Source organism: Penicillium manginii, assembly GCF_028828005.1.
Source record: "Penicillium manginii strain IBT 31320 chromosome Unknown utg000002l:1.0-5564898.0:1.0-5567710.0, whole genome shotgun sequence".
Lineage (NCBI taxonomy): Eukaryota > Fungi > Ascomycota > Eurotiomycetes > Eurotiales > Aspergillaceae > Penicillium > Penicillium manginii.
In genome coordinates, this window is record NW_026643103.1 from 1,883,193 (window position 1) to 1,908,871 (window position 25,679).

Here is a 25,679-nt window from a genome sequence, read left to right on the forward strand (position 1 = left end):
TCTTACCTTGTCCACACTGTGGACTAAACAACTCTATTCGAAAACTTTTCTAATTCAACCAAGAATTAATCTTAGACCGGCGACAACACCACTACTATTTATACACGTTAACGCCGTACCGGCCTACTACATCAAGTACGTACCTGTGCTCACGTAAAACTATCATGCGCCTCTTGGTTATCAGATATTCACCACTAAAATTAGCAATTATTATTGTTGACAACAACTAAGATGAACCCGCAGAGAAATGTTTCCTGGGAAAGCTCATATTGATGAAAGTTAACACAATGTATTATTGGGGGTTTGATTTGGTCAGCCATGGTGATAGGATAATCTTTCCCTGGAATTTCGGCGCTGTCGGGTGCCTCCCTAGTGACGTCGCTCTGGGATAAATATGTTGGTTCCTTTGTGTTATTGATCAAGATCTTATGGTCTTCACCCTCATTTGAAGAGCAGTGGGGCGAATCCTAGTGCTTAGTAGCAGAAATCATAAGAGACCCGCAGCATTGCTACTCTTCCATCTTCTACTCATCCAAGATATCTTGAGAGGAATAATCATCCATAGAAAGAGGATTCTAACTTATATTCGTTTTTTTATTACCAATGGTAAGGGACTCAAGGATCCTTAGATCAATGAAATCCTCTACACCCAGGGTAGTTGGCTATAAGCTAAGCGGCGTAGTATCTTTAGACAAACAAGATATAGACGAGTCGCTTGTGTTATCTTTTATTGAATCACTATCGGTAGAAGATTGCCTTTCAAATTCACCTAAAGTTAAGGTGTAAAATTTCATCGAGCTCCTCTCCTCAATGTTTAGAGACAACCGATCTTCTGACTTTAGGGTACGTTTTCGTTTCCCCTACAAGGGCTTTGGATTTAACTATATAGCTTTTTTCAGCTTATGAGTATTATGTAGATGATGTCGAAGACTATATTTATCAAAAAATACCTGACTACATCTATATACTAGTCCTGCGCCGTGCTGATGGTCTGTATTAATATACTTATCTTCGATGTGTTGCTTTAAATTTGCACTTTCAAGATATTGATGTAATCGATCTTCGGTATGAAGACCCTTGTTCCATAAACAAAAAGGGCAGTAGCCGGGCCGGATCACTGTGTTGCGGTACACTATGACTTCACAATACTGTATTTTCTATGACTGTATATGAAAAGAGTAATGATCTCTCCACTAATATGATTTAAACTATTTTATACACTTATAGTAAAATTTCAAATTTGACTCTAGTACCTAAAGATGTACAGCTATCATGCGTCAAATATAGCTGTAGATATGAGCTCCTCTATTCGGTCTACTCAAACTGGAAAATATTAGCGAGCATCACTTTCTTTTTACCTTAGTCGACTCACTAGCTTATATCTTTACGGCAATCTTCTACAGGGCATTGACCTTATACCAGGCTTTCTTGCGGAAGATAGACAACATCGTAGTCCCACTCACAGAGGGTCTTAAAATCATCCATAAAAGCGAGTATTTTGTCGAATAAAAGCTCTCTATTGGAAGATATTAGAGCTGAGATTTTAGCAATTTCGGACATAATCAAGGATTAGGCCCGTATAGAGACATTATTATCGTTGATGATTGGCTCCTCTTTACCCCTATTAAGAATTCTTTGGTCTTGTCTGTCTTGTACCCACTAGTTCTAATATTCTTTCAGACCAATAATACGGAGTCGTAGCAAAGTCTTTCTATACTTCAGCTTATCAGTAACTATAGATTCTTTGTCAGTGTTCATATCTTCAAGCTGCTCAACTCGACAGTAAATCTCAATTAGCTCTGGTATCTATAAGATATCGGCTTCAATCTCAGCAGGCAACTCCCCTGGATACCTATACTCGTAAAATCTCTCAAACCCCTAGAAGTAGTCAATATAATCTGACTATTCTTCTTCACCTAAGACAGCTAATACAGTATCAATTAAAGAGCAGTAAAGCAAATACTCCTTAGGGTATATTCCTGCATCTTTATACCTATATATTTAAGATACTAAGGCAGATCCATGCTTTCCTATACTAGAAGTCAGCTAAGATATCTTTCCAATAGTTACAATCTTTCCCTATCCTACCCTCTATGACGGACCCAAGATACTTACGAATCCTATAAACGGTCACACTCTTACTATATCCAGCAGTCGTAACGATTCCGCGCAGTAGCTCACAAAATCACTCTTTAGTAAGTAGGATATCTTATAGACTAGTAGCTATGATATTTCTGAGGATAGGCTTTTTCAAATACTTATCTTTCCAATATAATTCAATAGGTCTTCTACTAGAAAAGTTATACTGAGCTAAGTCCTCTACAGTTTCAATCCTAAATAGGGCACTGTACTAGAGGGCCATAGCCAGTAGGAAATAGCCAGATACGAATTGGGGTCTCTTTATATCGTAAAGCCCGATTCTGAATCTGACTTATAGTTAACGAGAGACTTTTAATTTAATTTAACCGGATCAATATTATCTTTCAGACGACTTATACTGTATAATCCGGGTTTCGATTACCTTTAAGCTATTTTTGGTTAACCTTCTATTCTACTTTCTAAGGTCCTGTTGGAGATAGGAAAAGTACTAGAATGATATCCTTTATTTATAGTTAGTGATACATAACTTATTGTATAGAAGTATAATCACCTCATATCTTAGCCCTTTCATATATCTTTTATCGTAAGGTGGAATGAAAGCCCCAATCCTTACACCGGTAAATAGGTATAGTCGAAGAGCCAGTATTATCGTAGCCTTAAGCAATCTAGGTATGAACCGCCGGTTGTCTACCTACTACATAGACACTATTACCCAAAGAAAATCTTTCTTGGTAAAACTGTGATCTGGATCTTTAATATTTTCAACAGTTCCTTCAGTTTCTAATAATATTCTCCTTATCCACTATATTATAATAAGTTTAAGGCGTATTACAAAAAAGTGAAAATAACTATAGCTTACGTTGAATATCTCAATCCGATCTTCCTTTATGATTGTAAGCTATATAATTTCTTTAAATCCGCTAAATAGCCTTTCTGCAATATTAAGGCACAATGTTATCACCGACCGTCTATTTTTGCTCTTTTTGCCTCACACAGTATAAGTGTACCAACGAAGAAACTCTTTAATCAGTATATAATCTAGAGTCGTACAACCTGGCCCCATTTTGTATCCTTCAATCTTTTATTCTTCTACAAATCTATAGATATGTCAGTGTGTAACTCAGCGGACAGCATACAATCTATGAAAACTCACTTCATCTACTATCTTACAGCACCATAATATATATTCTTGGTCTTAGGTATCCTCTTATCCTTATTACGGATAGAATCCTCATAGGCGTAAGTACCAAATACGTAGCCGTTGTTTTCCGATTGCTTATGGTGCGTTCCTTAGGCAGGACCATCTTGTTGGGAAAAGAATATTTTACGTCCCATAGCTAGGATGGGAAAATCGCCGTGCCAGTGCGAAGGTAGGGATAAAACGTGAATAAAAAAAGATTAAATAGAAGAAGATAATGTAGCAGCAAATACTGGAAGGTCCTACAACTTCAATTTATACCTGAGGTCTGATGTGGAGGCAGCCGTAGATGAAACGAGTAAAGGGAGACTAGTCCTGTGGCGCTACCTTACAAACACAAATCTTTGTTTTTATTTTCATTTTTGTCTTCATATGGCCCTTCCAATCTATTCTAGGTTGGCCGAGCCGGGGATGGGAAAAACACCTCAAGAAGCTGAGGTTCAGTAGGCCATCAAAAAAGTATTTCTCCTCAGCACTGTTGTGGGGCTGTGTGCCAATTTTGGCATGGGCAGGGTGTAGGCTAGGTGCACAATAGAGGCCTCTGATCAATCTCTGAGTAATCACTGAGCAATCATTGAGCAGTCACTGATCACTCAGAGAGGCTCAGAGCCTTACTAATATACCACGTGACCTACTCTGAGCTGCTCAGTGAGTATGAGCTCGGACTGAAATCTACTCAGTGAGTCTGATTCTGAGCGCCCTCATTAAAGCGGCAGCACCTAGAATAGGAAAGCCCCACATTGCATGGGAAATATGTTACGTATAGGTACCTAGGTAAGGTCAACCTGAAGTTATCTCCGAACAGGATCCACTCCCCGCTGCGGGGGCTTCGTCGTCAGCTGTCGCCGACTCCCGGGGTTCTTCGAATTCGAAGCGAGAATCATATCATACAAGCTCCGGGATTTCTGAGCTTACAAGTCCTGTCACCATTATAGCTCACATCACCAGGCTAGCCTCTGCCCTGCCAGCAATTGCACCATGGCCAAGGCGGAGAACGAAATCCAGAGTATGCTCTCAAAGGGCATGGACCCAAAGGAGCTACCCTGGTACGAGCCGACAATCGACGAGATCCCAGAACCGGCGAAGACCATACTGGAGAACTATAGCAAAATACCATCAGACCGGGTGTTGCAGCATGTTGTGGATGTGGTGAGCTAAAGAAAGACTCTAACGTGCAGATCGATGTGCTAAAATGGGTGATCCAGAGAGAACGAGCTTATTCAGTGGTAAGTCCGGAATTTTCATCCAAGAAGATATTCCTCTTATGGGTCGGCCTAGTATGCGAATTCTATAGCTAACGAGATTCAGTTCCCATACCCTTGCATTGGGTCATTCCGCTTTCTTGATCTGAGCATCCCTCAGTCCCCCGTCTATGCCGAGGTCCTTCAACGGCTCAAGTCCGGCGAAAAACTCCTGGATGTAGGCTGTGCGATAGGACAAGAGCTTCGGCAACTAGTAAGACCGACTACACCTACAGTTGTCGAAGAAGTCGAAGCTAAATAAAATCGAATAGGTTTACGACGGCGTCCCATCGGAAAACATCTACGCCTCCGACCTACGAAGAGACTTCTTCGACATCGGCTATGATCTATTCGCCGATCACGAAACCCTGAACTGCAACTTCATCGTGGCAGATATCTTCGACTCGGACTCCGAGCTGGTGAAAAAGCTTACCGGAAAGGTAAGTATTGTCAATGCAGCTTCTTTCTTCCACCTCTTTCCATGGGACAAGCAGGTCGAAGCTATCAAGCGGGTTGTTACTCTTCTTCGGCCTGAGCCTGGGTCTCTCTTAATTGGGAGGCAAGCTGGGAGGACGGATCCCGAGGATCCCGATGATAAAGAAAATGCGCCGGGGAATTACCGGCATGATCTTGCTACGTGGAAGAGAATGTGGGAACAGGTTGAGAGGGAGACGGGGACGAGGTGGCAGGTTGATTCTTGGAGGGAGGATTGGCAGGGAGTTGATAAGGGGTTTGATAAGTATCATGCGAATGTTGAGTCTTTTAAGCTACGATTCGTGGTTAGAAAACTATAGAGTGGTTGGAAGATGCACGATGAGGTGGGAATATAGACGAGCTGTTTCAATGGGACCCCGAGCAAAAGCTGTTGATGTAGTATGTGAGATGATGTCTATGGGATGGCAATTATTCGTTGAGGAAAATATGTACAGATAAAGTTCTCCACTATCTACATGAGTCCACTGTTATGTGATTGATGAGACTCATTGCCGAATATCCGGTTGAGTGTAGACGGCAAAGCATCCTGTATGGCCTCTGGGGGTGTTCCCCACTGTGCACTAGCCGCGAACTGCTGAGCCGAAGTTGGCATAAGACCCGAGCCGTAGGGTACGGATTGCAATCCAGTCTGTACGGGCTGCTGGACTGGATGGGTTGGAGATTTCTGGGCTTGGGGGAATGAGGAATCCTGGAAGAGCCACGGTGGGTTTGCGAGGGACATGATTTCTTGATCGAAGATAGCCCAGGAATCATCTGCATTGGCTACTGGGAATGCAAGGGCTGAGGTGGTGTCGGGTGGAGTGTGCATGGCTTGCATGCTTGATTCGAGACGTTGGGAGAGAACGGTGTGGACGCTTTCGGAAGATTGGTAGGATCTTTCTAGGCTGCGGAGATGGGCTTGGATGAGGTGGAGGTCTAAAGGAGTGTCAGTCTCGTTCATTTCCTTCTAACTATAGATCAGGATTCTTACCGTCTTGATGGGTCATGCCGTCTTCCACGCCGCGGAGCAAGAGAATGGCAGCCCATGTGATCATCTGGGATCATCAGTATGTAATATATGAATAAATAAGAAACAAGCATAGTCTTACTATCAAGTCCCAATTCGACCAGATGCTCGCATCGTCCTGGCGTAACCTCAATACCGCACGCGCTGATACGAGCAGCTCATGTCTCTCGACGGGAGTAATATTTGCCGAACTCAAGTCAAACCCCCGAGCAGGGTGATAAATTGACAGAACGTATAGTTTATGCAAATGATATTGCAAAAGTATCACGATACCCTGTCTATCTGACGGAGATGGCTCTAGAAAACAGCGTTGAGAAGTTAGACCCCAGGTTCAAGTCATTATGTACGCCCGGATATGGAATAAAGGAGCTTACGGGATGCCCCATTATATTTAACAAGCCAATCGTCAATTTTCCGCGCCCAAAGGCGGATGACTTCAGAGTCCTGTTCGGTAAATGAGGTCTGAATGACAGGACTATCAGGAACATCGGCATTAATTGAAGACCAGATAGTCGGTAGCCCCCTACCCACAAAGTGGCTGAGACCGTAGTGCATCATATCAGAGAGACTCTGGTATGCATTCCCCATATGGTTGTCAACACGCTGGATACCCGGCGTTGGAGGTTGACGGGGCAGCATAGGATATGACATATGCATGGAGGCATGTTCGATATCGATAACCTGTAAAGTCAGTGACTTCTAACAAAGAAAGATCACGGTATATGATGTCTTACCTGAAGGCCAGAGAATAGACCTCGCCATTCTGGGCTAGTAGCATCTATTTGAGCCGGGCAGTGATCCAGCCAGAGGCGATAGGCCATCGCTATCCATGAGCCAGTGGCATCAATATAAGCCTCGGAGCTCAAGCTCGCCATGATAAGTCCGAGGATATCGTTAAATGCTCGCCGCTTAGGAGGTAAAGAGTCGGCAGAATCATCAGTCGTATGGCTTTCCCGTCTGAGAGAGACGCCAGGTCTAAAGCTTGGTGTAAGTAGTTCATTTATAGCGCTGCAAGTAGCTGCAAAGTAACCCGCATCGAACGAGGCCAGCTCGGATGATCGGTGATGGAGAGCGGAAATGTAGAGAACAGATGCGAGCAGTAATGGTGTTGGTGATACAAATGCGTCCCGGTCGCTTAGAAAATGCAGAAGGGGCAGATTGTTTAGGAATCTTGGTGAAATCAATTAGGAACACGTTGAGGTTGTAATCATGCTTGTTTGGAGGAATACGCACGAGCTCCAAAGCTTCTTGATAGTGGGACGTGACCAGACCTTCTCATCCGGCACTGGCCGCGTGATGGATCTCAAATGGGCGACAGCATTCCAAACGCCCTGCAGTGGTACAGGGTCTACTTCTTCGTCGATACTCATGTCCTGAGAGACGGAATTTATATCCGAGATGTCTTGGGAGATGCCAAGCGCAGCCTCGATACGGTCCAGGCGGTCGAGGATAGCTTGCTGGTCAGGTGCCGTCGACGTTCTAGTGACCAAAAGTTCACTCTGTGCCTCATCGATGAATTCATGAATGGCAGAAGCCTTGATAGTTGGTTAATTGACAACGAGCGAGGCATTGCATTGCGGGGCGTAATCATAGTAGAAAACCTCGGAAACAAACACACATTGGCACGAGGCTTAAATACACATGCTGCTTGTGTATGCCTACATCGGCGACATGGCGGAGCCCCTGAGACCTCGCATTTCATCTGCGGGCGGTCGGTTAATCGAAGATCACTCCGAAACCCTATGCAATGCACATCATCGGGCGCATACCTTCAATCGCCTACAATTGACTGGTCCCGCACAATCAGTACCTTTCCGATCTGCACAGTGGAAAATGGGGGAACTCACCACATGCCTTGGTAGGCTTAGGTCCCAGGACCAGTTTGGTCTGCTTCTCCATCGCGACTGGAGATCAAAGGGTCGCATCTTACGAGATCCAGGAGAAACCCAAAGTTGAGTCGGTCGTGATTAACATAGGCACGTGATGGTTGGAGAAGCACGGGCCCATTTTCCGGGGAGATCCACATGAATTATGGGGATGGAGAGGATATAAAATTCATTTCTACGTGATACAACTCAGGTGCTCGATATAATAATGTTCTCGCATTTTTAGTCCGCCCTGCGTAGGCTGAAAAGTCCAGGGCGGTTCCGAGAAACGGAGATGGAAGTGTGCCTCAAGGGCTCACATTCTGTTGTTCTTGCGCTGCATCCCCCGTGAAGGGAATAGGATGCCACCTCTGCAACCAAAGGAGGAGGCTAGTTGCAGTTGTGAGGAGCTCTGGTGTCATGGACACGTATAGATCTTGAAGCGCGGGTTCGTGGGAGGGGAGAAGAGAAGAGAAGGAAGGAAAGGAAAACCGAAGAAGAGATGACCGGAGATTCATAGACAAACCGGACAGATATTATACATATATGTACAAAGGTCATGCATAGATATCGGAACGTGCCGTAAATGCAAAACTTAATAATACACAGAAGGGATGGTGACTTAAGCCGCGGGAGACGCGTCTTCCTGCTGGCCCATGGACAGCTTGCGCACCTCCCAGCTAGCGTCGGCCCAGTCCTTCTTCTCACCAAGGACACAAGTAGACTTGCGCCATCCGTTAACAAGGAAGCGGTCAGCAACCTCATTGACATCCTTGGCGGTAACATCCAGGACTTGCTCTCTCCACTTCTGGTCCATTTCGTGGGTGACACCGCTCAGGAAGTAGCGAGCGCCCTCGTCATCGACACTCATGGGGGCATCGAGGCCTTGGAAGATACCAAGCTTAGCCTCCTCAATCTCGCGCTCAGACCAGGCGCGGTCTCTGGCGAAGATTCCACTGTTCTGGAAAACCTTGAGAGAATTCATGGGGTTGGGATCCCGGTAGCTCATGAAGGTGAAAATACCCTTAATGGGCCCGTTGCTAGCACCGGCACCGTATGCGCCGCCCTTCTCGCGGATCTCGGGGTGCAAGTAGTTGTGGGTCAATAGTTGGGAGAGCACTGTGAGAGGTGCACTAGATGAGTCGACGAAGGGCACAGTCTGGCTAGCCTGGCCAGAGTAGTAGACCTTGTAGGGCAAGTCGTATAGAGCCTTGTCAACAGACTTGAAAGAGGAAGTAGATCCAGATCCACCTGGGGAGAAAGTCTTGGGCAACCCAGACAACCACTTCTGCAGAACGGACTCGTTCCGAGTAGCGCTCTCAGGCTCACAAACCATACGCACTCGCAGGTTGGAAGTCTTGGAGATGGCGAACGCCTGGATGAGGCGAAGCTTCTCAATCAGCTCCTGCAAGCGCTCTGGGGAGGACTCAGCGTCCCGGAGGAGGTTGGCTGTGGCTTGCAGTTGTTCCAGACCAGATTGCTGTTCCTGGACCCACAAGCTGCGTGACAAATTGGCAGCAGCGGCATTAACTGCAAATCGGTGACCGGTACCAGCGACGGAATCTAGCGCTCCGTTGGTGGTCAAGCGCAAAAGCTCTTGGATCATTGCGGGGGCGGCAGGGCTGGTGAAGTCGGTTTCCATGACCAGAGCCGAGAGCATTTCCAGCATCTCGGGGATGTTCTGGTCTAGAGCGAAACCGGTGAACTGCAGGCCCTCCTTAAACTGATCCAACTGAGTTGGGGAGTTTACAAGGAAGGAGGAAGTAGAAATTCCACCAGTCTTCAGCTTGATCAAGTCCTCCCATTGCTCCATAGATCGGCTAGCTGTGCCCAAGCGCATAACGCAGTCATTAAAGAGGGGCATCAAAAGGCGGAGATCATCAGGAAGGTCGTCAAATGCATTGACAGCCTGGAAGTATGTCAGGCCGTTGGTGGGGGCCTCGCGCCAAACAACTTCAGTATCGTCGATCTTCGACTCGCGCACAGGCTTGCGCTCCTTCTCCCGTGAGATATCCTTCACACGCAGTGTTGGGAGGCAGCTAAGATCGGCATTGTGTGCATCCTCTTGCACCTTCAGAAGTTGCAGTTCCTCTTCGCTTAACTTGGCAACGGCATTCTCAACCGAGCCATGTTCCTCAATGAGTTGCGAGAGTTTAGTCTGACGGCGGACGGCCTCCTTGTCATCCAAGTCCTTGTTGAAGGTAGGAGTTCCTACCATGGTAAAAGTCATGCATTGGTCATTAAGGAGATACTTCTCGACCAGAGATTCGAGGTAGCCGGGCTTCTCGTAGCGCCTCTTGAACTCTCCAATGACCTCGTTCCAGGCCAACTCTTTCATGGGGTTTGAGCCATTCAGCCAAGATGAGATAGTCTTCTCCATGACACCAATTCCAAAGTTGGCGGTCTTGTGGCGCAAGGAGAGCTCCATCTGGTGCAGAAAGCCGCGCACCTTCTCCTCGCTGAAACCAGCGGAGACGGATTCGCGGAATGCATTCTGAACAGCTTGCTTCACAGCAGGAGCCTCTGCCTCACTCACACCGGTTACACCAACGGAGAATACAGGGGTCTTGCCCGAGTTATCCAGACCAGTGTTGGGGGTAAAGGACGATCCCAGGCCACTCTCAATAAGCGCACGGTACATGGGAGAACCATATCCATCAAGGAAAAGAGAAGAAACGATCCCGACAGAGAAAGTCTCGACAATATCGGTGGAATCGCCCATGTACCATGAAGTAGAGGTCTTATGCTGCTTGTCCTCGCTGGAAAAGGTATCGATGGGACCAGGGACAGTGACATTGACGGGACCATTGCTAAGGTTCACGGGTTGCTTGATATCGGTATCAATTTGACCCTTGTCAAATCCATCTAGAACGGCACCGACCTGCTCCAGGTGACGCTCCAACGGCATGTCTCCGTATGTCAAGATTTTGGAGTTGCTCGGGTGGTAGTTGCGCTTGGAGAAGTCGGTCAACTGCTTGTGTGTGAGATCAGTGATGTATTCCGGGTCACCTCCAGAGTTGTTGAGAGCCGGGATGATGTTCTCCTTGAACTTGATATAGTAAAGGTAGTTGGAATCCGAGATTTGACCTTTCATCTCATTGTACACAACACCCTTGAAAACGATATCATCTAATTGCGCCTTTTTCTCGGCTTCTCCGGGGGCCGATTGAAGAGCGCGCGGGTCTTCGGGACCAAGTCGCCATCCTTCCTGGCGGAAATCTTCCTCTTTGAGAAGGGGGTGCAGAGTCGCATCAAGATACACGGACAGGAGGTTCTGGAAATCTTGCTGGTTTGTCGTGGCGAAGGGGTATGTGGTGTGATCGGAGGCTGTAAACGCATTCATGAAATTTGACAGGGATCGTGGAAGCATCTTGAAGAATGGGTCGCGAATAGGGAATCTGGGAGGGGAAGGTTGAAAGTTAGTCAATCTGGCATATCAACATCCAGGTAGATGATAGGAATTACTTTTCGCTGCCACATAGCGTTGTGTGCTCCAGAATGTGTGGGACACCAGTCGCATCGGGAGGATTGGTCTTGAATCCAATACCAAAAACATTATTCTTGTCATCTCTAGCGACATGCAAGTAGTCCGCCTCGGTCTTGTCATGAGTCAACCGCACCGCAGTCAAGTGTAGCTCTGGAACGTGTTGTTTCTCTCGAACAGTGAAACCATGGAGCTTGTCGCCAATCTTTGGGAAGCTGTCGATGTTTGTCACAGTGGATGCTGATCGAGTCGCCTTGTATATTTGGGGGATCGCCGAGTTCGATTTCAAAACGCGACTAGAGATGGGTTGGCGCAGAGCTGGAGCGCGGGCCCTGCTCAGGCCCATGTAAGAGCGCAACATGTTGTTTTAAGTGAATCGACCAGTCCGGTCAATGGTCTAATGACGAATGAACGAAAGTGAAGTTTCCCCTGTCGTGCAAAAGAAGAAACAGAGATCGAAGGCAAAACAAGAAGGATGGAACTGGAACTTGAACAGATCGGCCCGAAACCCCCGGAGAAGAGCTTATGTCATACACGCTAGACGCTCAACCCTCGTGATGGTGCGCATTCCCACGTCGGGGGAACTTGCGGACAGGTGGAACTTGCTGATATAGTCATATTAGGATATTTTCAGGCCTCCTCTCTAATTCCTTCCTAGTGAACAGCCAGTCAAAACAAAAAGTCCACTGTACACTATACTGTACACTATAGTATACACTGTAGAGTGTGGCTGGTGCGGCTGGATGACTAACCCCCCCTCGTCGATTCTGCCTCCGACGAGGAAACCAAAGGAAGGCCGCTTCTCCAGGAAAGTGCTGAGTTTCCACCTCTCACCCTTCAAACGACCCCAGAGGTGATCTCTTGATCGTCCCCGCCTTGCCTCTGGGTTCTCCCGTTGACCTTCCCCCCACCCGCTACTCCGATTGACCATCCCGCCTTCCTCCTAAGTGCATCCCGTTTTGCACAGTTTTTCGACCTCTGACTCCCCCGCACGACTGCCATACACCTTGATCGACATATCGGTGAAGCCTTAGCCGCGGCCGGCTCATTTCTCACTATGTCGTCGACTACGATGGCCAAGAAGAACAAGGGGAAGAAAGTGACCGATCCGAATGAGACCTCGAAACTACTCGCCGCGAAGATCTCTCAGTTGGAGCAAGATGCTGCCGGTGAAAAGGATCAAGAGCAGGAAATCGGTGCGTGATGATGCTCTCGGGAAGGAGCCAACCGCAGTATCGAGAGATGTGCGGGGGTTTCCTCTGAGTCTATATACTGGACATCGGGATAGATTTAACTAACATGAAACCTGAATCTATAGAGCGCGAAGTGAAGAAAGCTACCCGAGACCTCAATCAGCTACTGAACAATATCGAATCTCCGATGACTCGTTTGGAAACCGTGCACAAGAAGTATATCGAGCTACTATCGGATATGAAGAAGCTGGACCGCGACTACGCGAAGAGCAAAAAGCGTGCGGACCAGGTGCAAAAGGACCAAGAGAAGGGGAAATCGGAGTTGAATAAGACTGTGACTATGAAGGACAAGCTGGAGAAGCTGTGTCGCGAGCTGACAAAGGAAAATAAAAAAGTCAAAGTAGGTCAAACATGACTTCCCTTATTTGTGACCCGTTTCAAGGCTGACCGTGGATTCCTGGGTAGGACGAAAACAAAAAGCTCGAAGATACGGAAAAGAAGGCTCGTCTCATCGTTAACGAACGACTCGACTCTCTCCTGTATGATATTCAGGATGTCATGGCTGCCAAAGGGAACCCTCGCAACGAAAAGGTGGACGTGGATCTGGAAGAAGCGTATGCAACCACATCTAAAGCCGTAGCTGCCCTTTGCGTCTCACACCAACTAACATGACAGCAGTCTCCGCGTGAAGCTCAAGACGATCAACGAACAATTCGATACTCGAGAACTACACTACAAGTGTCTCCTCCGTAGCAAGGACTCTGAGATCCAAAGTTTGACCAGCAAATATGAGGAACAACGCCGGAATGCCGACACTGAGACCGCTCGAGGCCGAGCATTAAGTGCTCAGGTCTCCACTTTCTCACATACCGAGGCGGAACTGCGGAGCCAGCTCAATATCTACGTAGAGAAGTTCAAGCAGGTGCGTTGGTTCCATGCAGGTACGAGAGGTGATCAAGTTCCTACAGCTAACTTTGATTCTAGGTCGAGGATACTCTCAACAACAGTAACGAGCTTTTCCTAACCTTCCGCAAGGAAATGGAAGAGATGTCGAAAAAGACCAAGCGCTTAGAAAAAGAGAACCATACCCTGAATCGCAAGCACGAGCAAACGAACCGGAATATTCTCGAAATGGCCGAGGAACGTACCCGAAACCAAGAGGAAATGGAACGATGGCGCCGAAAGTGCCAACATCTAGAGACTCTATGCCGTCGGATGCAGGCCCAAGGCCGTGGTGAAGGGCTGCCGGAAGGGGATGAGCATTTGGACCATGACGACGAAGGGACTGAGAGTGAATACGACGATGATTATGAGGACGAGGAAGAATTAAGTGAAGAGGGCGATCTGGACGAGCCTGACCGCGACGTTTCCCCGTGCCGACACATCTTCGCAGAGGCCGGTTTTTGGACCCCCTCCTCCACCGAACCTGCTAGAGGCGCGAGCATCGAAGAGTGCCGCTGTGCTTAATGGTTGTCATTGATTTGCTTTGCAAATCCTTGTTCCAGTCCCATAGAGAGCAAGAATTGAAAATGCTCCACTCCCTCTCATGATAGAGGTTTACTTCTTTTTACAAGTTTTGAGAATTATTGCCGATGTTTCCTGGTTCTGGTTTGATTGTGAGGATTAGAACATCCTCTGATGAGATGCAAGATGCTTCTTTATCGGAATAGTCCTTTTCTGGGGGCTGGATGTGGTCCGCAAGGCTATTTTGGTTATGGTTTGGAAGAAGCATGCATATCTACTAGCCTAGGATTTTCTGCATGAGCTGTATTCATGCTACCTTTTCCTCGGTAACTAGGTTGTTTCTTACAGCATTCAATCGAAGGGTATTATCGGTTCATTGAAGTTCACCTGGTTCTGTATAAGTACATGTCATATTAACAACGAAGAAACCCCTTCCTGAGTACTACCAGTAGTAGTTAATGACCCGCATCCAGTTCCTATATACCCAGGTACTTATCAATTTATTTATAGCTTGCTCCCCGGGCCACTACCAACGAGGTATGAATTATTCTGCTTCACCACCGCCACAGCCTGCTGAATCATCTCCCTAACGATCTCACCAGCTGGCTTGATCTCCTTCACAATGGCAGACACATCACCCATTAAGAAAGGCATGTCAATATCCTTGTCATTCTCCAAATCATTCATCATGGGCACAACACCCTTCTTAGTCAACGCAGCAATATCAGCCGGACGACTCTCCCACTCCTTAACGTAGTCATTCGGCAGCATGCGCAGCGGTCGACCAGACACAACAAGCGTCCGCTGAGTCTCACCATACTGAGCGCCCACAACAGCCTCCTTATGCAAACGACTCGCACCACTCTCCTCAGACGCGACAAACCGCGTGCCCACCCACACACCAGCCGCACCCAAAGCCAAAGACGCAGCCAGACTGCGCCCATCATTAACTCCGCCCGCCGCAACCACCAGCGCAGGCTGACCAGTCAACGGACTCTTAAACTTGCGCGCGACATCAACAACAGCCGGAACGAGCACAGAGAACGGAACATCGCCCGTATGACCACCGCCCTCACCACCCTGCGCACAAACAATATCAACTCCAGCGCGGAAGGCCTTCTCTGCATGCTTAGGCGCGCCAACCATATTCATAATCAGGATTCCGGCCTCGTGCAGACGCTTGATTACGTGCGCGGGAGGCACACCGACGGCCGAAACGAACAACTTCGCGCCGTGCGAGATGGTCACCTCGATTAATTCGTCCAGGTGTCCGTGCGTGTAATCGTGGTTTGTGGCGCGTGCTGAGCCGCCGACTTGCGGGAGGGCGAGATCCACGCCGAAGGGGAGGGAGGGGTCCTTCAGGAGGGATTTCAATTCCGTGAGCATCTCGGCTAGTTGCTCTGGTGTGTAACCCAGTCCGCCCACCGTTCCGAGGCCACCGGCGTTCGAGACGGCGGCGGCGAGGGGGGCACTGGATGCGCGCGCCATTCCTGCGAGCAGGATTGGGTGTTGGATTTTCAGGAGGGAGCAGAGGGGCGTTTGGATAGACATCTTGTGTGGAGGTGGCAGATTCTCAGGTGGAAGGTTTTTTGTAAAGGTTTTCTTTGAGGTGTGGTGGTGTTTGGCTAGGTAAAGGGGTATATTTGGACAATTGGGCGCCCGAGGTGAATATCGTAAACTTGAATTGGAACAGGAGCAAATTGTATGGACGGCGCTAGCAAGGATAAGAGCCTGGCAGTGTTGGTTGATATCTTCCAGATATATGCGGAGTGCGGAATGCGGGGAAGAGTTGTGCAGCTCGGACGGACCGAGGCATGGGCATTCCATCGGCTGCCGTGGCTTATGAACTGCGCATATTTTATACACCGCCGAGGAGCTATTAACGTCACGGTCGTAGTCACCAGTAGGTCGAAATCATATTCCGATGAAGGGAGAAGAGAACTATTCATTTTCAAAATGTATTCCCTAGTGTTTTAACGCTACTAGTACTAGTACTCGGTTCAAGTTTATCTCGATTTTACCTACTATTACTAAAAATACCAGCTACTAGTAGTACTAAAGCATGCATGCACTGACTACCCTAGAAAGAGAACCGTACTTAGAGCATCTAGGCATCCAAACTCTAAGTAATCAATGCGCGTGAATCTCATACTAAAACAAAGATAACATTGACAAGAAGTATCTGCCCAGGTGTGACCTCATAAATGCCACCTCCTGTACCTATTGGAAAGACATGAAAGAAAAAGAGTGACCGAGCTGAGTCCTATCAGACCGCATCCACAGCCCTGCAAATCAGTTCCCCCGCTACACTAAATAGCAAACTCCTCTCCCAAGGCTCATAATTAATAGACTCGGCTTCAGACCTCCCCCAATGTTTAGCCTTTCTTCAACCTTAATATAGTACTAGGTTTACATTATGATTTTCGCCTAGTTGTTAGAATGTCACGAGCTACCCAAATCAGTCGCCGATCCTATCTCAAGCAAGTTCCAGCTCGCGGGCACGGCTGGCTCCAAGTCTCTCGCTGACAGCTTGGTGCGCCTGAAGCATGAGGTTCTTACCACCGACATGATTTAGCGCTGAACCAATTGACTGGACGTGCCCCCGTAGTTCCGAGTCTATAGGATGGAGTAGGGGGGCTCCTGTTGTATGTCCGATATCGATAAGCTCGGTAGTCAAGTCTGCTGCTGATATAGTGGCAGTTGGGTTCTTCGCCTTGTCTAACGCACGCTTAGCTCGATGTAGAGCTGCGTGGCCATAGAAAAGAAGTTGGCCAGCTTGGCGCATATATCCAACTGGTAAGGAATATGTACCCTCTCCTACCTAGGTGAAGATGTATCTTCGTTAGCTCGCTTTTCATCAAAACCGTTTTCCTTGCTTGCACCCTGAAATACTCTATATGGTTCATTTCGTAAAAGATTTCGTTTTGGAAGTACAGTCGCTTGGTTTTTGATTTGAGATAGTTTATGAGCTTTGTAACAAAAAAGCTTACGTGAAATCTACAACGAGCTATCACAAATTGAACGGTCTGCGATTTGGGAATATGAGTGACAAGCTTTCAATATCGTCGTTTGCATGTAAGCATTTGGGAAGGCGGGCATATGAGCTCGACAGCGAACCAGAATGTATTAGAACAGTAACTTGGTGATGTTTCGAAAATCTTGCATTTGAATAAGGATGTCGCCCTCCCTTGTCCTGGGGACCGGTCGTAAAGCGCAACAAATGGAATGTTCAAAGGGGCCCCGATAACTCTGTTGGGCTCCACGTAGACCTCCTGCGCCGAGTAAGGCTGCTGGAAAGGGGTTGGTTGGGGTAAAAGAGGAGGGGTGTTTGGAGATTGCGCGCGGAGTGAATCGAGGTAAACACGAGTGAGTGGGCGTGGAGCATTGTTGGGAGCTAATTGCCACTTTTCAAATATAACCTCGGCCGGCTTGATGGAGATGACGATAACAATGCGTACCTCACCCTGCGAATCCACGAACCATCTCTTGGCGTCTTCACGAAGTCGATTTAGGGATTCTGAAACCCCTGTCTCGATAACAAAAGTCGGCCATCCTGAACTTGGAAGCCCGATAGGGCAGCGAGCTGGTGGCAAAAATGCTTGATCTGCTTGTTTGCCTTTGCCAGTGGTGGGCTTATAGGTCGCTGTTGCAACCCAGGCTGCGTCCGACCAGTCAAGTCCCATTGCATCAAGTTTTCTATCGATCACCCTGGTAACCTTGTCTGTGGTTTCATTGTGGGCTTTTGACGGGACCACCTTGATAAGACCAGTGGTTCCTTCCCACTGGAAGCGGTATTGAATGCCCCCAATGCTGCTGTCGTGCTCTTCGTCGAGCTTTTGGATCGTTCGTGTAGACAAATTGAGGACAACAATCCACTGGTTACCATTTCCGTTCTCTTTTAGGGACTCCAATAGCTTCTCTGCTTCGATCTGGAGATTCTTGAGGCCGGAAAATGTTCGTACAACATGCTCCGGGGGAAGGGCGCTCATAAGGGAAGCAGATAATCTGTCACTCAGGGACATTTTGTGCGTGGAAGGGTAAATTCGGAATCAGTGTGATCAATAGAAACGGACGACATGGTGATGGATGTATATAGGAGCCAGCGTAATGGCTGGTAACCGTGCCACCTGATTGGACGAGACCATGACGACACAAATACAATTTCAATAGCCACTTAAAGTGAGCTTTCAATACTCCTCCAGTGAGTTAGAAATACTTTCCAGATTGCAGAAGCTCAATACCTTATTCCAAATAATACGCTTGTTGCGATATGAAGTTGTAATCTATCGCCTTGAACATGGTGTTTTTGGTGTGTCCGACCCGACCGTGAATTACGTTAGCGGCACAACAGATTATGTATAGTTACTAAAAAGCTGCGGTGTCCTTACCAATTTGCCTGAGTGTTCACTGAGCATGAGCTCGTGCTGACATTTACTCAGTGAGCCTGGGCCTGATCGACCTCATGAAAGCGGCGGCAGCCCAGACAGGAAAGCCCCACCTGGCGGACGTTATCCTGTGTATATAGGTGCATATACATAGGAAAGTTTATCTACCGCGTCACCTTGGTCCCAATATTTTATGGATAATTATTGGCTATCTGAACATCCCAAGAGCGTAGTGGCCCCGCTGATTGGCTTGAATTTGGTTAATGGCTATGGCCCATCGTTTTAGTGGACCGGCATTCTGAGGCGAAGCACTGAATACTTATCCAATTGGTCATGGAGGAAGGCATAGCGTTGTTTGAAATATGCTACCCGCAATGGTTGTCTGACTTCCCCTAGTGCAAAGGCTATTGGGATTAATAAATTTCCATGCCTATCAAGCTGAGCTCGATCTGTTGGAGTTTCTTTGGCATCGAGGAGGTCAGGTGGTAAATACACATCTTTATCCCAGTCCTGGAAATCATCCCGTAGCTCCTGAAGTAATAGTAGCATAAGTTTGAAATCTGGGATCAAGAGTTATTTAATAATGGGCTTGGTTCAGGTCGTATCTATGCTCAAGAGAGATTCGCTTAGCTTAAACAAGGTACGAGGGCCAATGAGATTCAGGGCTTAGTGCCCACTCAATGGTTGTCAAAACTGTGACCTGGCTAGGAGCTAAGTAGTTTTAATTTTGCTGCGTAATATTAGCAGTATTCATATAATTGCTTCCATCAGCTGCTTTGTTGTATTTGATCTCGCTTTCTTTTGTCTAAAAGTTACGTTTGATGTATCTTTCCATTTGTGGAAGTGGCCACTATGAAAAGGCTACGGCACCCGACCCAAGTCACTTATTTAGAGCATGTAACGGATTGAGCTCCTAAGAAGCGTTGACGCGCATGATATTTTTACAAGAAGATGTTATTTATTATTAACTTGGAACGCAAGTCACTCCTCCGGCTCGGAGGGGGTGAGCACTAAAACGGAAGGAGAGCGCCAGATGTTCAATGTTCCAAGGTTGGCAGACATTATCTGGAACTTGAATATATGCTACTTAGTAGGTACTTGTAAAATTCATCATATAAATTTACCTTCCGCCTGTCAAACTACCTACTACGGAGTACTGGTGGACTAGAGTCTTTAAGAATCAAATTGATTGAAACAAACATGGCCCCCTAGTTTAAAGCGGATTTCTTAAGATTGCCACAAATATCTTGAATGCTTTACTAACCCGGGCCTTACGACCGGATGATGCGGGCATGTTTGTGATTTGTGATCTAGACCTCTCATCGATCATTTCCACGTCCAACTCGAGCTTCATCTACCCTGGGCCGGTTGACCACTGACGTCATCCATCACTATTTCCCGTTTGAACTTGGGTTTGTCAGGAATTAGTTATGAGACACGGGTCGCGTGAGCAGGAGATATTATCTTCGGCATTACGAGAGTGCGAGAGTGCGAGAGTGGGAGAGTAGGAGAGAGAAAATACCTCCGCATGTTGGACTTCGCGCGAGTTTTACCTACCTCGACCATCACTTTTCCATATCGTCAATCTCTCCATTTTCTCTAGCCATCACACAAAATATCTGTCAATTATGGCCGCTGTTGTATCGCCGGCTCCTGCACACACGTTCGAGAGATCAAACCTCACTCGTTCGCATACTTTGCCATACAAAGATACCAAGCGACCACAAGATGGCAAAGACAAAGTGCGGTTCCGCCAGGATCAACTGGATACCGGAGCTCGTGTCTTAAGTGAGTAATAGGTTGGCAATATTTCAGATTATCTTGAAATTTCCTTGCACTAACTTGATCATGTTCTATTTTAGGTGACGGCCGGTTAGACATCCATATCGACCAACATAAACCGAGCATTGCAGGGCTATTGAATCACATTCAACACCCGGATATACGTTCTGACCAAGTTGCCGAACAAACCGCCGGTGCAGAGAAACCCTTGGCAAATGATGAGAATTTCCCACTGCACTTGAACCTCGTTATCCAAGTAATTGGTTCTCGAGGCGACATACAACCGTTTGTTGCGCTAGGGAGAGAGCTGAAATCCCACGGCCACCGAGTCCGATTGGCCACACATCTAACGTTTCGGCAATTCGTTCTTGAGAGTGAGCTGGAGTTCTTCAATATCGGGGGAGATCCAACAGAGTTGATGGCTTTCATGGTCAAAAATCCGGGCCTTTTACCGGGCTTTAAGGCCATACGCAGCGGAGAGATCCAAAAGCGTCGACGTGAGATGAGGGAGATTTTCAATGGATGTTGGAGATCCTGCTTTGAAAAGGGAGATGGGACTCATCTTCACCAAATCAAGGAAGATCCCTGGAGCAAAGCTTTGGATTTTCGAGAACGGCCTTTTGTGGCGGATGCTATAATAGCCAATCCTCCGAGCCTGGCCCATATTCATTGCGCGCAACGACTAGGCATCCCTCTGCATATCATATTTACGTGAGTCGACCTTTTTATATACTAGGATTCAGTTATATCTTGCGGAGTTACCGAGTGTCTAATGAATGATAGTATGCCCTGGTCGCCAACCCAGTCATTTCCCCACCCATTAGCGAATGTTCTTTCCCGGAACTGCAAACCGAACGTCGCAAACTTCATGTCGTATAATATTGTAGATGTAATGGTATGGGAAGGGCTGGGAGATATTCTAAACACGCTTCGCAAAAACATATCACTCCAGCCTCTGGACGCAGTGACCGCCTCGAATATACTCCACCGGCTGCGTGTCCCGCATACTTATCTCTGGTGAGTCGGGACTTCCGAGTCTAAGTTTGGAGGTTATTTTAGATCTCAAAATAATTATTCTGATATCGGAAACAGGTCTCCCTCATTACTACCCAAGCCTCCTGATTGGGCTGACAACATCGATGTCTGCGGCTTTGGCTTCCTCATGTCAGAAAGCAACTACACGCCACCCCCGGAAATCGCCGCATTTCTTGCCTCGGGGTCAAAGCCAATATACATCGGATTCGGCTCGATCGTGGTTGATAACCCCGCCAAATTGACGAAGATTATTTTTGAAGCAGTCCAAAAAACCGGACAGCGGGCCCTTGTCTCGAAAGGCTGGGGAAACTTGGGTGCAGACGTAGTGCCGGAAAACATTCTTATGATTGGAAACTGCCCTCACGATTGGCTCTTTCGGCAAGTTTCATGTGTGATTCATCATGGTGGCGCGGGCACTACTGCGGCAGGCCTCGCCCTAGGTCGACCGACGATAATTGTCCCATTTTTCGGAGACCAGCAATTTTGGGGGAATATCGTTGCGCGGGCTGGAGCAGGACCTGTCCCGATAACGTATAAACGTTTAAATACTCAAAACCTCTCAGACGCAATCGAGAAGGCGCTGGAGACGAGCACATTGGACAGAGCACAGGCGATTGCGATGAAAATGCAAGAAGAGTCTGGCGTCCGCCATGGGGTAAAAAGCTTTTATCGAAATTTTGATCCCCAGCTATCCAGATGCTCTGTCATCCCGAATCAGCCAGCTGCTTGGCATCTCAAACATACGGACATTAAATTGAGTGCTTTTGCTGCAACGGTTCTGGTAAAATCTGGGAAGATCAGTCCAGACATGCTGGTGCTGTAAGTCATCTGAAATTAAATTTACCAAAATCTGCCACCCTTTTTGCTGATTGTCTCCAGTCACCGTCCTATGGAATATGACACATTCATGGACCCCACAAACCCGCTTGCTGCGGGTGCCCAAGTGCTATTCGGAGCGCTGACAAGCTTCATCACTGGTTTCGTAGATGTCCCAAGAGAGATAACGAGCGATATTGTTTCTGCGGCTCGCGCACTAAGTCACCCCCGCAAAGATTATGATCGCCAAACAGCATGTCGAGCAGCAGCAACATCTTCACTGGATCCAATGTCCCCAGTAGACAGCATTGAGAGCGAAGAAACAAGTATTGACAATGAAATCCAGCAATCACAGATTGAGAATGAAGAGCAAAGATCTGGAGACAATCCAGAAGATGAAAGTACACAGGAAGACACTGGTGATGAGGACTTTAGTGGAGAGCATATCAACGAAATCGCTCGCGTTCAGAGCATAGAGCGCAAAAGAGATCTTCAGCTGAAAACGGCAAAGCCAATGAGCAGCTCGATGACTCCCTCGAAACCCCCCCGATTCATCATTTTGCACGAAGCCATGATACAAGGAAGCAAGATGTCCAAAAAGGTTGCCAAGGTAGTCATACGGCTACCGGCTGACTTCTCGTTGGGTATGACCAGAGGTTTCCACAACGCACCCAAATTATATCACGATTCAACAGTCACCGACAACCCCCAAGTAGTCAGTCTTCGAAGTGGCTTCTCAGCGGCAGGAAAGGTAGGAACAGCCATGCCATCACAATCATAGGACTAGACATCCATGGATATTGATATAAAATAGGAGCTCCGAGATGGGGTTTACTTCGGTATCACAGGCATAGGGACACACCCGCGTGATGGTTTCAAGAATGAGGGTGCGAAAGGTATCTTCAAGGGGGTTGGGAAAGCGATCGGAGGCTTATTTCTCAAGCCGACAGCAGGTATGTTAAGGATAAACCCAACCTTTCTATAAATCCCTCTTCTTCAAGCTAACTTTATCAGGGCTTTGGGGTTTAGCGGGATATCCGTTGAGTGGGGTACTGAGAGAGATCAACGACTCACTGGGCAGACATCAAAAATGCATGATTGTCATGGGTCGGATTTCACAGGGACTTGAAGAAATGCAAGAGTCTACAGCCCAAGACAGGGAAGAAGTATCTACGGCGTGGGATCAGATTGAAGACGACTTGACAAGGTCGCATAAATGGCACGCCCATGCTGGCTAGGAAACGATGTCGAAATGAATGCGATACCAGTAGTTGTTGTTTCGTATTATGTGTTACAGTATTCGTCCCTTAGTTAACTATATGAATCTATTACCGACATGATCTTTGAACCTTCCAGGACTAGTAACATAGGTGCATACCTATACTTCGGTAGTATCGGATGCTATCTACTCCCTTGGCATAAGACAAAATACCAGGTTCAAATAAACTATTTCCCTTTGGCAAGCTTTACTAAATGACAAGAAATCAATTTTAATACGTAATCGCTTGGCTGGCACTATAAATTGAGTTGAATAATTAAATTCCAGCCTTCAATTTGTGCCTGCGATGTTGGAAATTGGCACTAAGTGGGTGACCCGCCCAAAGCGGGAATGTAATTAGACGCGCTTCGCGTCCGCGTTCCCAGCCGTCCCGCCTCATTCAACCTTTCCCACGCCTCGAGGATCGCCCGGTCCGCCCATAATGACATCAAATGAAGATTTCGGCTTCTTGCGGCCTCCCAGGTATGCTCTTTGCACTTGGCCTCTTTGGGCCGGGGAAAAAATTGTCGTTGTTTCCCTTCCCGTTCGAACTGCAGCTGACCATTAATCGCAATCCGTTTGGACAGCAACGACAACGAAGACTGTGAACAGATCTACCGTGCCCCCTCCTACTACAACCCCCTCGAAACTTTCAAATTGCCCCTGGGCGGCGAGCGACACTACAAGCAGCAATATGGCGACATGTACTTCTTGCGCCTGGCGAGGCTGAAGCCCGCAGTGGAAGAAGTCGCGATAGCAGCCTGGGATGGGCTTACCGTAAGGACACCTGTGTTTTGAAATAGCTAGGAGGTCTAGATTGGTCTGACATTTCCTGGATTATGTGAACAGATTGCCGGAGAGCATGCGCGTCGCGTGGATCGAGTCCTGGACGTGCGACAGGGAGAGCTGTGCTGGATGGCCGGCACAGTGTATATGGATATGCCATTGAAGCCCAATATTCTAGTGGATTTGACAAAGGAGGTGTGTATACCTCTTTCCAATTTAAATGGGCCTATCTAACATGTGCTTCAGAACTTCACGTCTGCGCCCGCGCCGCGTCCCACCTACACCGATCCCTCAGACCCGTCCTCCACCCAGATCATGCTGGAAGATGAGTCCGGCCGCCTTCGTCTTACTGGAACGTTCCTCTCTTCTACACATTTGGTTACCGGTGCCATTATTGCGGTTCTAGGAACGGAGAACTCGAACGGCGATTTCGAGGTGATCGATATCAAGGTTCCGGATCTGCCTTTGCAACCTCCGCGTTGGGAGAGGGATGGTGGTGCTCCAACAGATACACAAGGCAAAGGCTCAGTGGAGGGAAGCGGCAAGATTGCCTTCGTCAGTGGACTGGGTATCACTGGTACATCAAGCGACACGCTCTCCTTGGAGCTCCTGACGGACTATCTTCTGGGATATACGGGCTTGGGAAGTGAAGAGGACGAGATTTCTGCAAATGCTTCAAAAATCACACGACTCGTCATTGCGGGCAACTCACTTGGTGCGCCTGTGACCACAGAACCTGCCCCAGGCTCTAAGCCTATACAAAAGAAATACGGATACGACGCATCTGCTTACAATGCCCTGCCCATCAACCAACTCGACAACTTCCTGGCGGAAATCCTTCCCAGTATTCCTGTGACTCTCATGCCGGGCGACCAAGACCCGGCGAACTTCTCTCTTCCCCAGCAGGGAATCCACCGGGCCATGTTCCCTCGAGCCAGAGCTTACTGCGCGCCTCCAGCCCCAGGGGGTGACAAGCAAGAGCCGGGTTGGTTCGACAGCGTCACAAACCCATGGGAGGGTGATGTGGAAGGATGGCGCCTATGGGGCTGCAGTGGACAGAATGTCGACGACGTATTGCGATACTTGGATTTTGCCGGAGACGACGAAAACTCTGAAACTGATAACTCTGAAGGTCGAATGCAGATCATGCAAGCTATGCTCCGCTGGCGATGTGGTGTCCCTACGGCGCCGGATACACTTTGTATGTTTCTCACCCCTGATATGCTCCTCCAAAAACCCTTTGCTAATTCGTTTCCAGGGTCCTATCCTTTCCAAGAAGTCGACCCGTTCGTTCTTGAGGCTTGCCCGCATATCTTTTTCGCAGGCAGCCAGCCAAGCTTCAAGACGACGCTTATCGAAGACATCGCCCCGCTGAGTCTGAATGGTGGCGATACCGAGATGACCGACAACGGGAATAATTCACCAACTCGAGTACGACTGCTGTCAATCCCGCGATTCCAGAAAACCGGAGAACTCGTTCTAGTCGATACGGAAACCCTAGAAGTTGAGGTTGTCCGATTTGGTGCTTTTGCCGGACAAGAGGAGAAAAAATAGAATGATCGAGCTAGCAT

General features: G+C 47.7%; 11 protein-coding genes across 11 annotated transcripts; 4 read left to right on the forward strand and 7 right to left on the reverse strand.

The window, feature by feature from the left end:
* Positions 1–662: 662 nt before the first annotated feature.
* Positions 663–1,560, reverse strand: N7533_001964 (uncharacterized protein; the record flags this gene model as incomplete). Its single annotated transcript, XM_057098614.1, has 3 exons — positions 663–860; positions 969–1,157; positions 1,420–1,560. 3 exons carry the CDS (start codon positions 1,558–1,560, stop codon positions 663–665), a joined length of 528 nt encoding a protein of 175 aa, XP_056963750.1.
* A 105-nt stretch (positions 1,561–1,665) lies between these two features.
* On the reverse strand, positions 1,666–3,178 carry N7533_001965 (uncharacterized protein; the record flags this gene model as incomplete). Its single annotated transcript, XM_057098615.1, has 7 exons — positions 1,666–1,806; positions 2,143–2,216; positions 2,293–2,350; positions 2,651–2,791; positions 2,813–2,902; positions 2,960–2,998; positions 3,095–3,178. Coding segments are annotated over 7 exons (627 nt in total), but the record flags the coding sequence as incomplete, so codon positions are not given.
* A 1,098-nt stretch (positions 3,179–4,276) lies between these two features.
* N7533_001966 (class I SAM-dependent methyltransferase) lies at positions 4,277–5,333 on the forward strand (the record flags this gene model as incomplete). The annotated part of the gene is made up of 4 exons (XM_057098616.1): positions 4,277–4,447; positions 4,504–4,524; positions 4,607–4,753; positions 4,812–5,333. The coding sequence occupies 4 exons, from the start codon at positions 4,277–4,279 to the stop codon at positions 5,331–5,333; spliced, it is 861 nt and encodes a 286-aa protein (XP_056963752.1).
* Positions 5,334–5,485: 152 nt separating this feature from the next.
* N7533_001967 (fungal specific transcription factor domain-containing protein) lies at positions 5,486–7,939 on the reverse strand (the record flags this gene model as incomplete). The annotated part of the gene is made up of 8 exons (XM_057098617.1): positions 5,486–5,949; positions 6,005–6,068; positions 6,123–6,337; positions 6,415–6,721; positions 6,775–7,210; positions 7,274–7,575; positions 7,659–7,780; positions 7,888–7,939. The coding sequence occupies 8 exons, from the start codon at positions 7,937–7,939 to the stop codon at positions 5,486–5,488; spliced, it is 1,962 nt and encodes a 653-aa protein (XP_056963753.1).
* Positions 7,940–8,527: 588 nt separating this feature from the next.
* Positions 8,528–11,750, reverse strand: cym1 (pitrilysin family metalloprotease cym1; the record flags this gene model as incomplete). The annotated part of the gene is made up of 2 exons (XM_057098618.1): positions 8,528–11,303; positions 11,371–11,750. The coding sequence occupies 2 exons, from the start codon at positions 11,748–11,750 to the stop codon at positions 8,528–8,530; spliced, it is 3,156 nt and encodes a 1,051-aa protein (XP_056963754.1).
* Positions 11,751–12,446: 696 nt separating this feature from the next.
* On the forward strand, positions 12,447–14,049 carry N7533_001969 (taxilin; the record flags this gene model as incomplete). Its single annotated transcript, XM_057098619.1, has 5 exons — positions 12,447–12,585; positions 12,708–12,982; positions 13,048–13,196; positions 13,261–13,504; positions 13,567–14,049. 5 exons carry the CDS (start codon positions 12,447–12,449, stop codon positions 14,047–14,049), a joined length of 1,290 nt encoding a protein of 429 aa, XP_056963755.1.
* Positions 14,050–14,550: 501 nt separating this feature from the next.
* On the reverse strand, positions 14,551–15,597 carry N7533_001970 (NAD(P)H-dependent flavin oxidoreductase; the record flags this gene model as incomplete). The annotated part of the gene is made up of 1 exon (XM_057098620.1): positions 14,551–15,597. The coding sequence occupies one exon, from the start codon at positions 15,595–15,597 to the stop codon at positions 14,551–14,553; it is 1,047 nt and encodes a 348-aa protein (XP_056963756.1).
* A 925-nt stretch (positions 15,598–16,522) lies between these two features.
* On the reverse strand, positions 16,523–16,831 carry N7533_001971 (uncharacterized protein; the record flags this gene model as incomplete). Its single annotated transcript, XM_057098621.1, has 1 exon — positions 16,523–16,831. One exon carries the CDS (start codon positions 16,829–16,831, stop codon positions 16,523–16,525), a length of 309 nt encoding a protein of 102 aa, XP_056963757.1.
* A 271-nt stretch (positions 16,832–17,102) lies between these two features.
* Positions 17,103–18,068, reverse strand: N7533_001972 (uncharacterized protein; the record flags this gene model as incomplete). The annotated part of the gene is made up of 1 exon (XM_057098622.1): positions 17,103–18,068. One exon carries the CDS (start codon positions 18,066–18,068, stop codon positions 17,103–17,105), a length of 966 nt encoding a protein of 321 aa, XP_056963758.1.
* A 1,991-nt stretch (positions 18,069–20,059) lies between these two features.
* Positions 20,060–23,302, forward strand: N7533_001973 (glycosyltransferase; the record flags this gene model as incomplete). The annotated part of the gene is made up of 7 exons (XM_057098623.1): positions 20,060–20,219; positions 20,294–20,924; positions 20,997–21,230; positions 21,306–22,067; positions 22,128–22,815; positions 22,879–23,017; positions 23,079–23,302. 7 exons carry the CDS (start codon positions 20,060–20,062, stop codon positions 23,300–23,302), a joined length of 2,838 nt encoding a protein of 945 aa, XP_056963759.1.
* A 462-nt stretch (positions 23,303–23,764) lies between these two features.
* Positions 23,765–25,662, forward strand: N7533_001974 (DNA-directed DNA polymerase delta subunit POL31; the record flags this gene model as incomplete). The annotated part of the gene is made up of 5 exons (XM_057098624.1): positions 23,765–23,805; positions 23,910–24,099; positions 24,172–24,303; positions 24,355–25,309; positions 25,367–25,662. The coding sequence occupies 5 exons, from the start codon at positions 23,765–23,767 to the stop codon at positions 25,660–25,662; spliced, it is 1,614 nt and encodes a 537-aa protein (XP_056963760.1).
* Between the last annotated feature and the right edge of the window lie 17 nt (positions 25,663–25,679).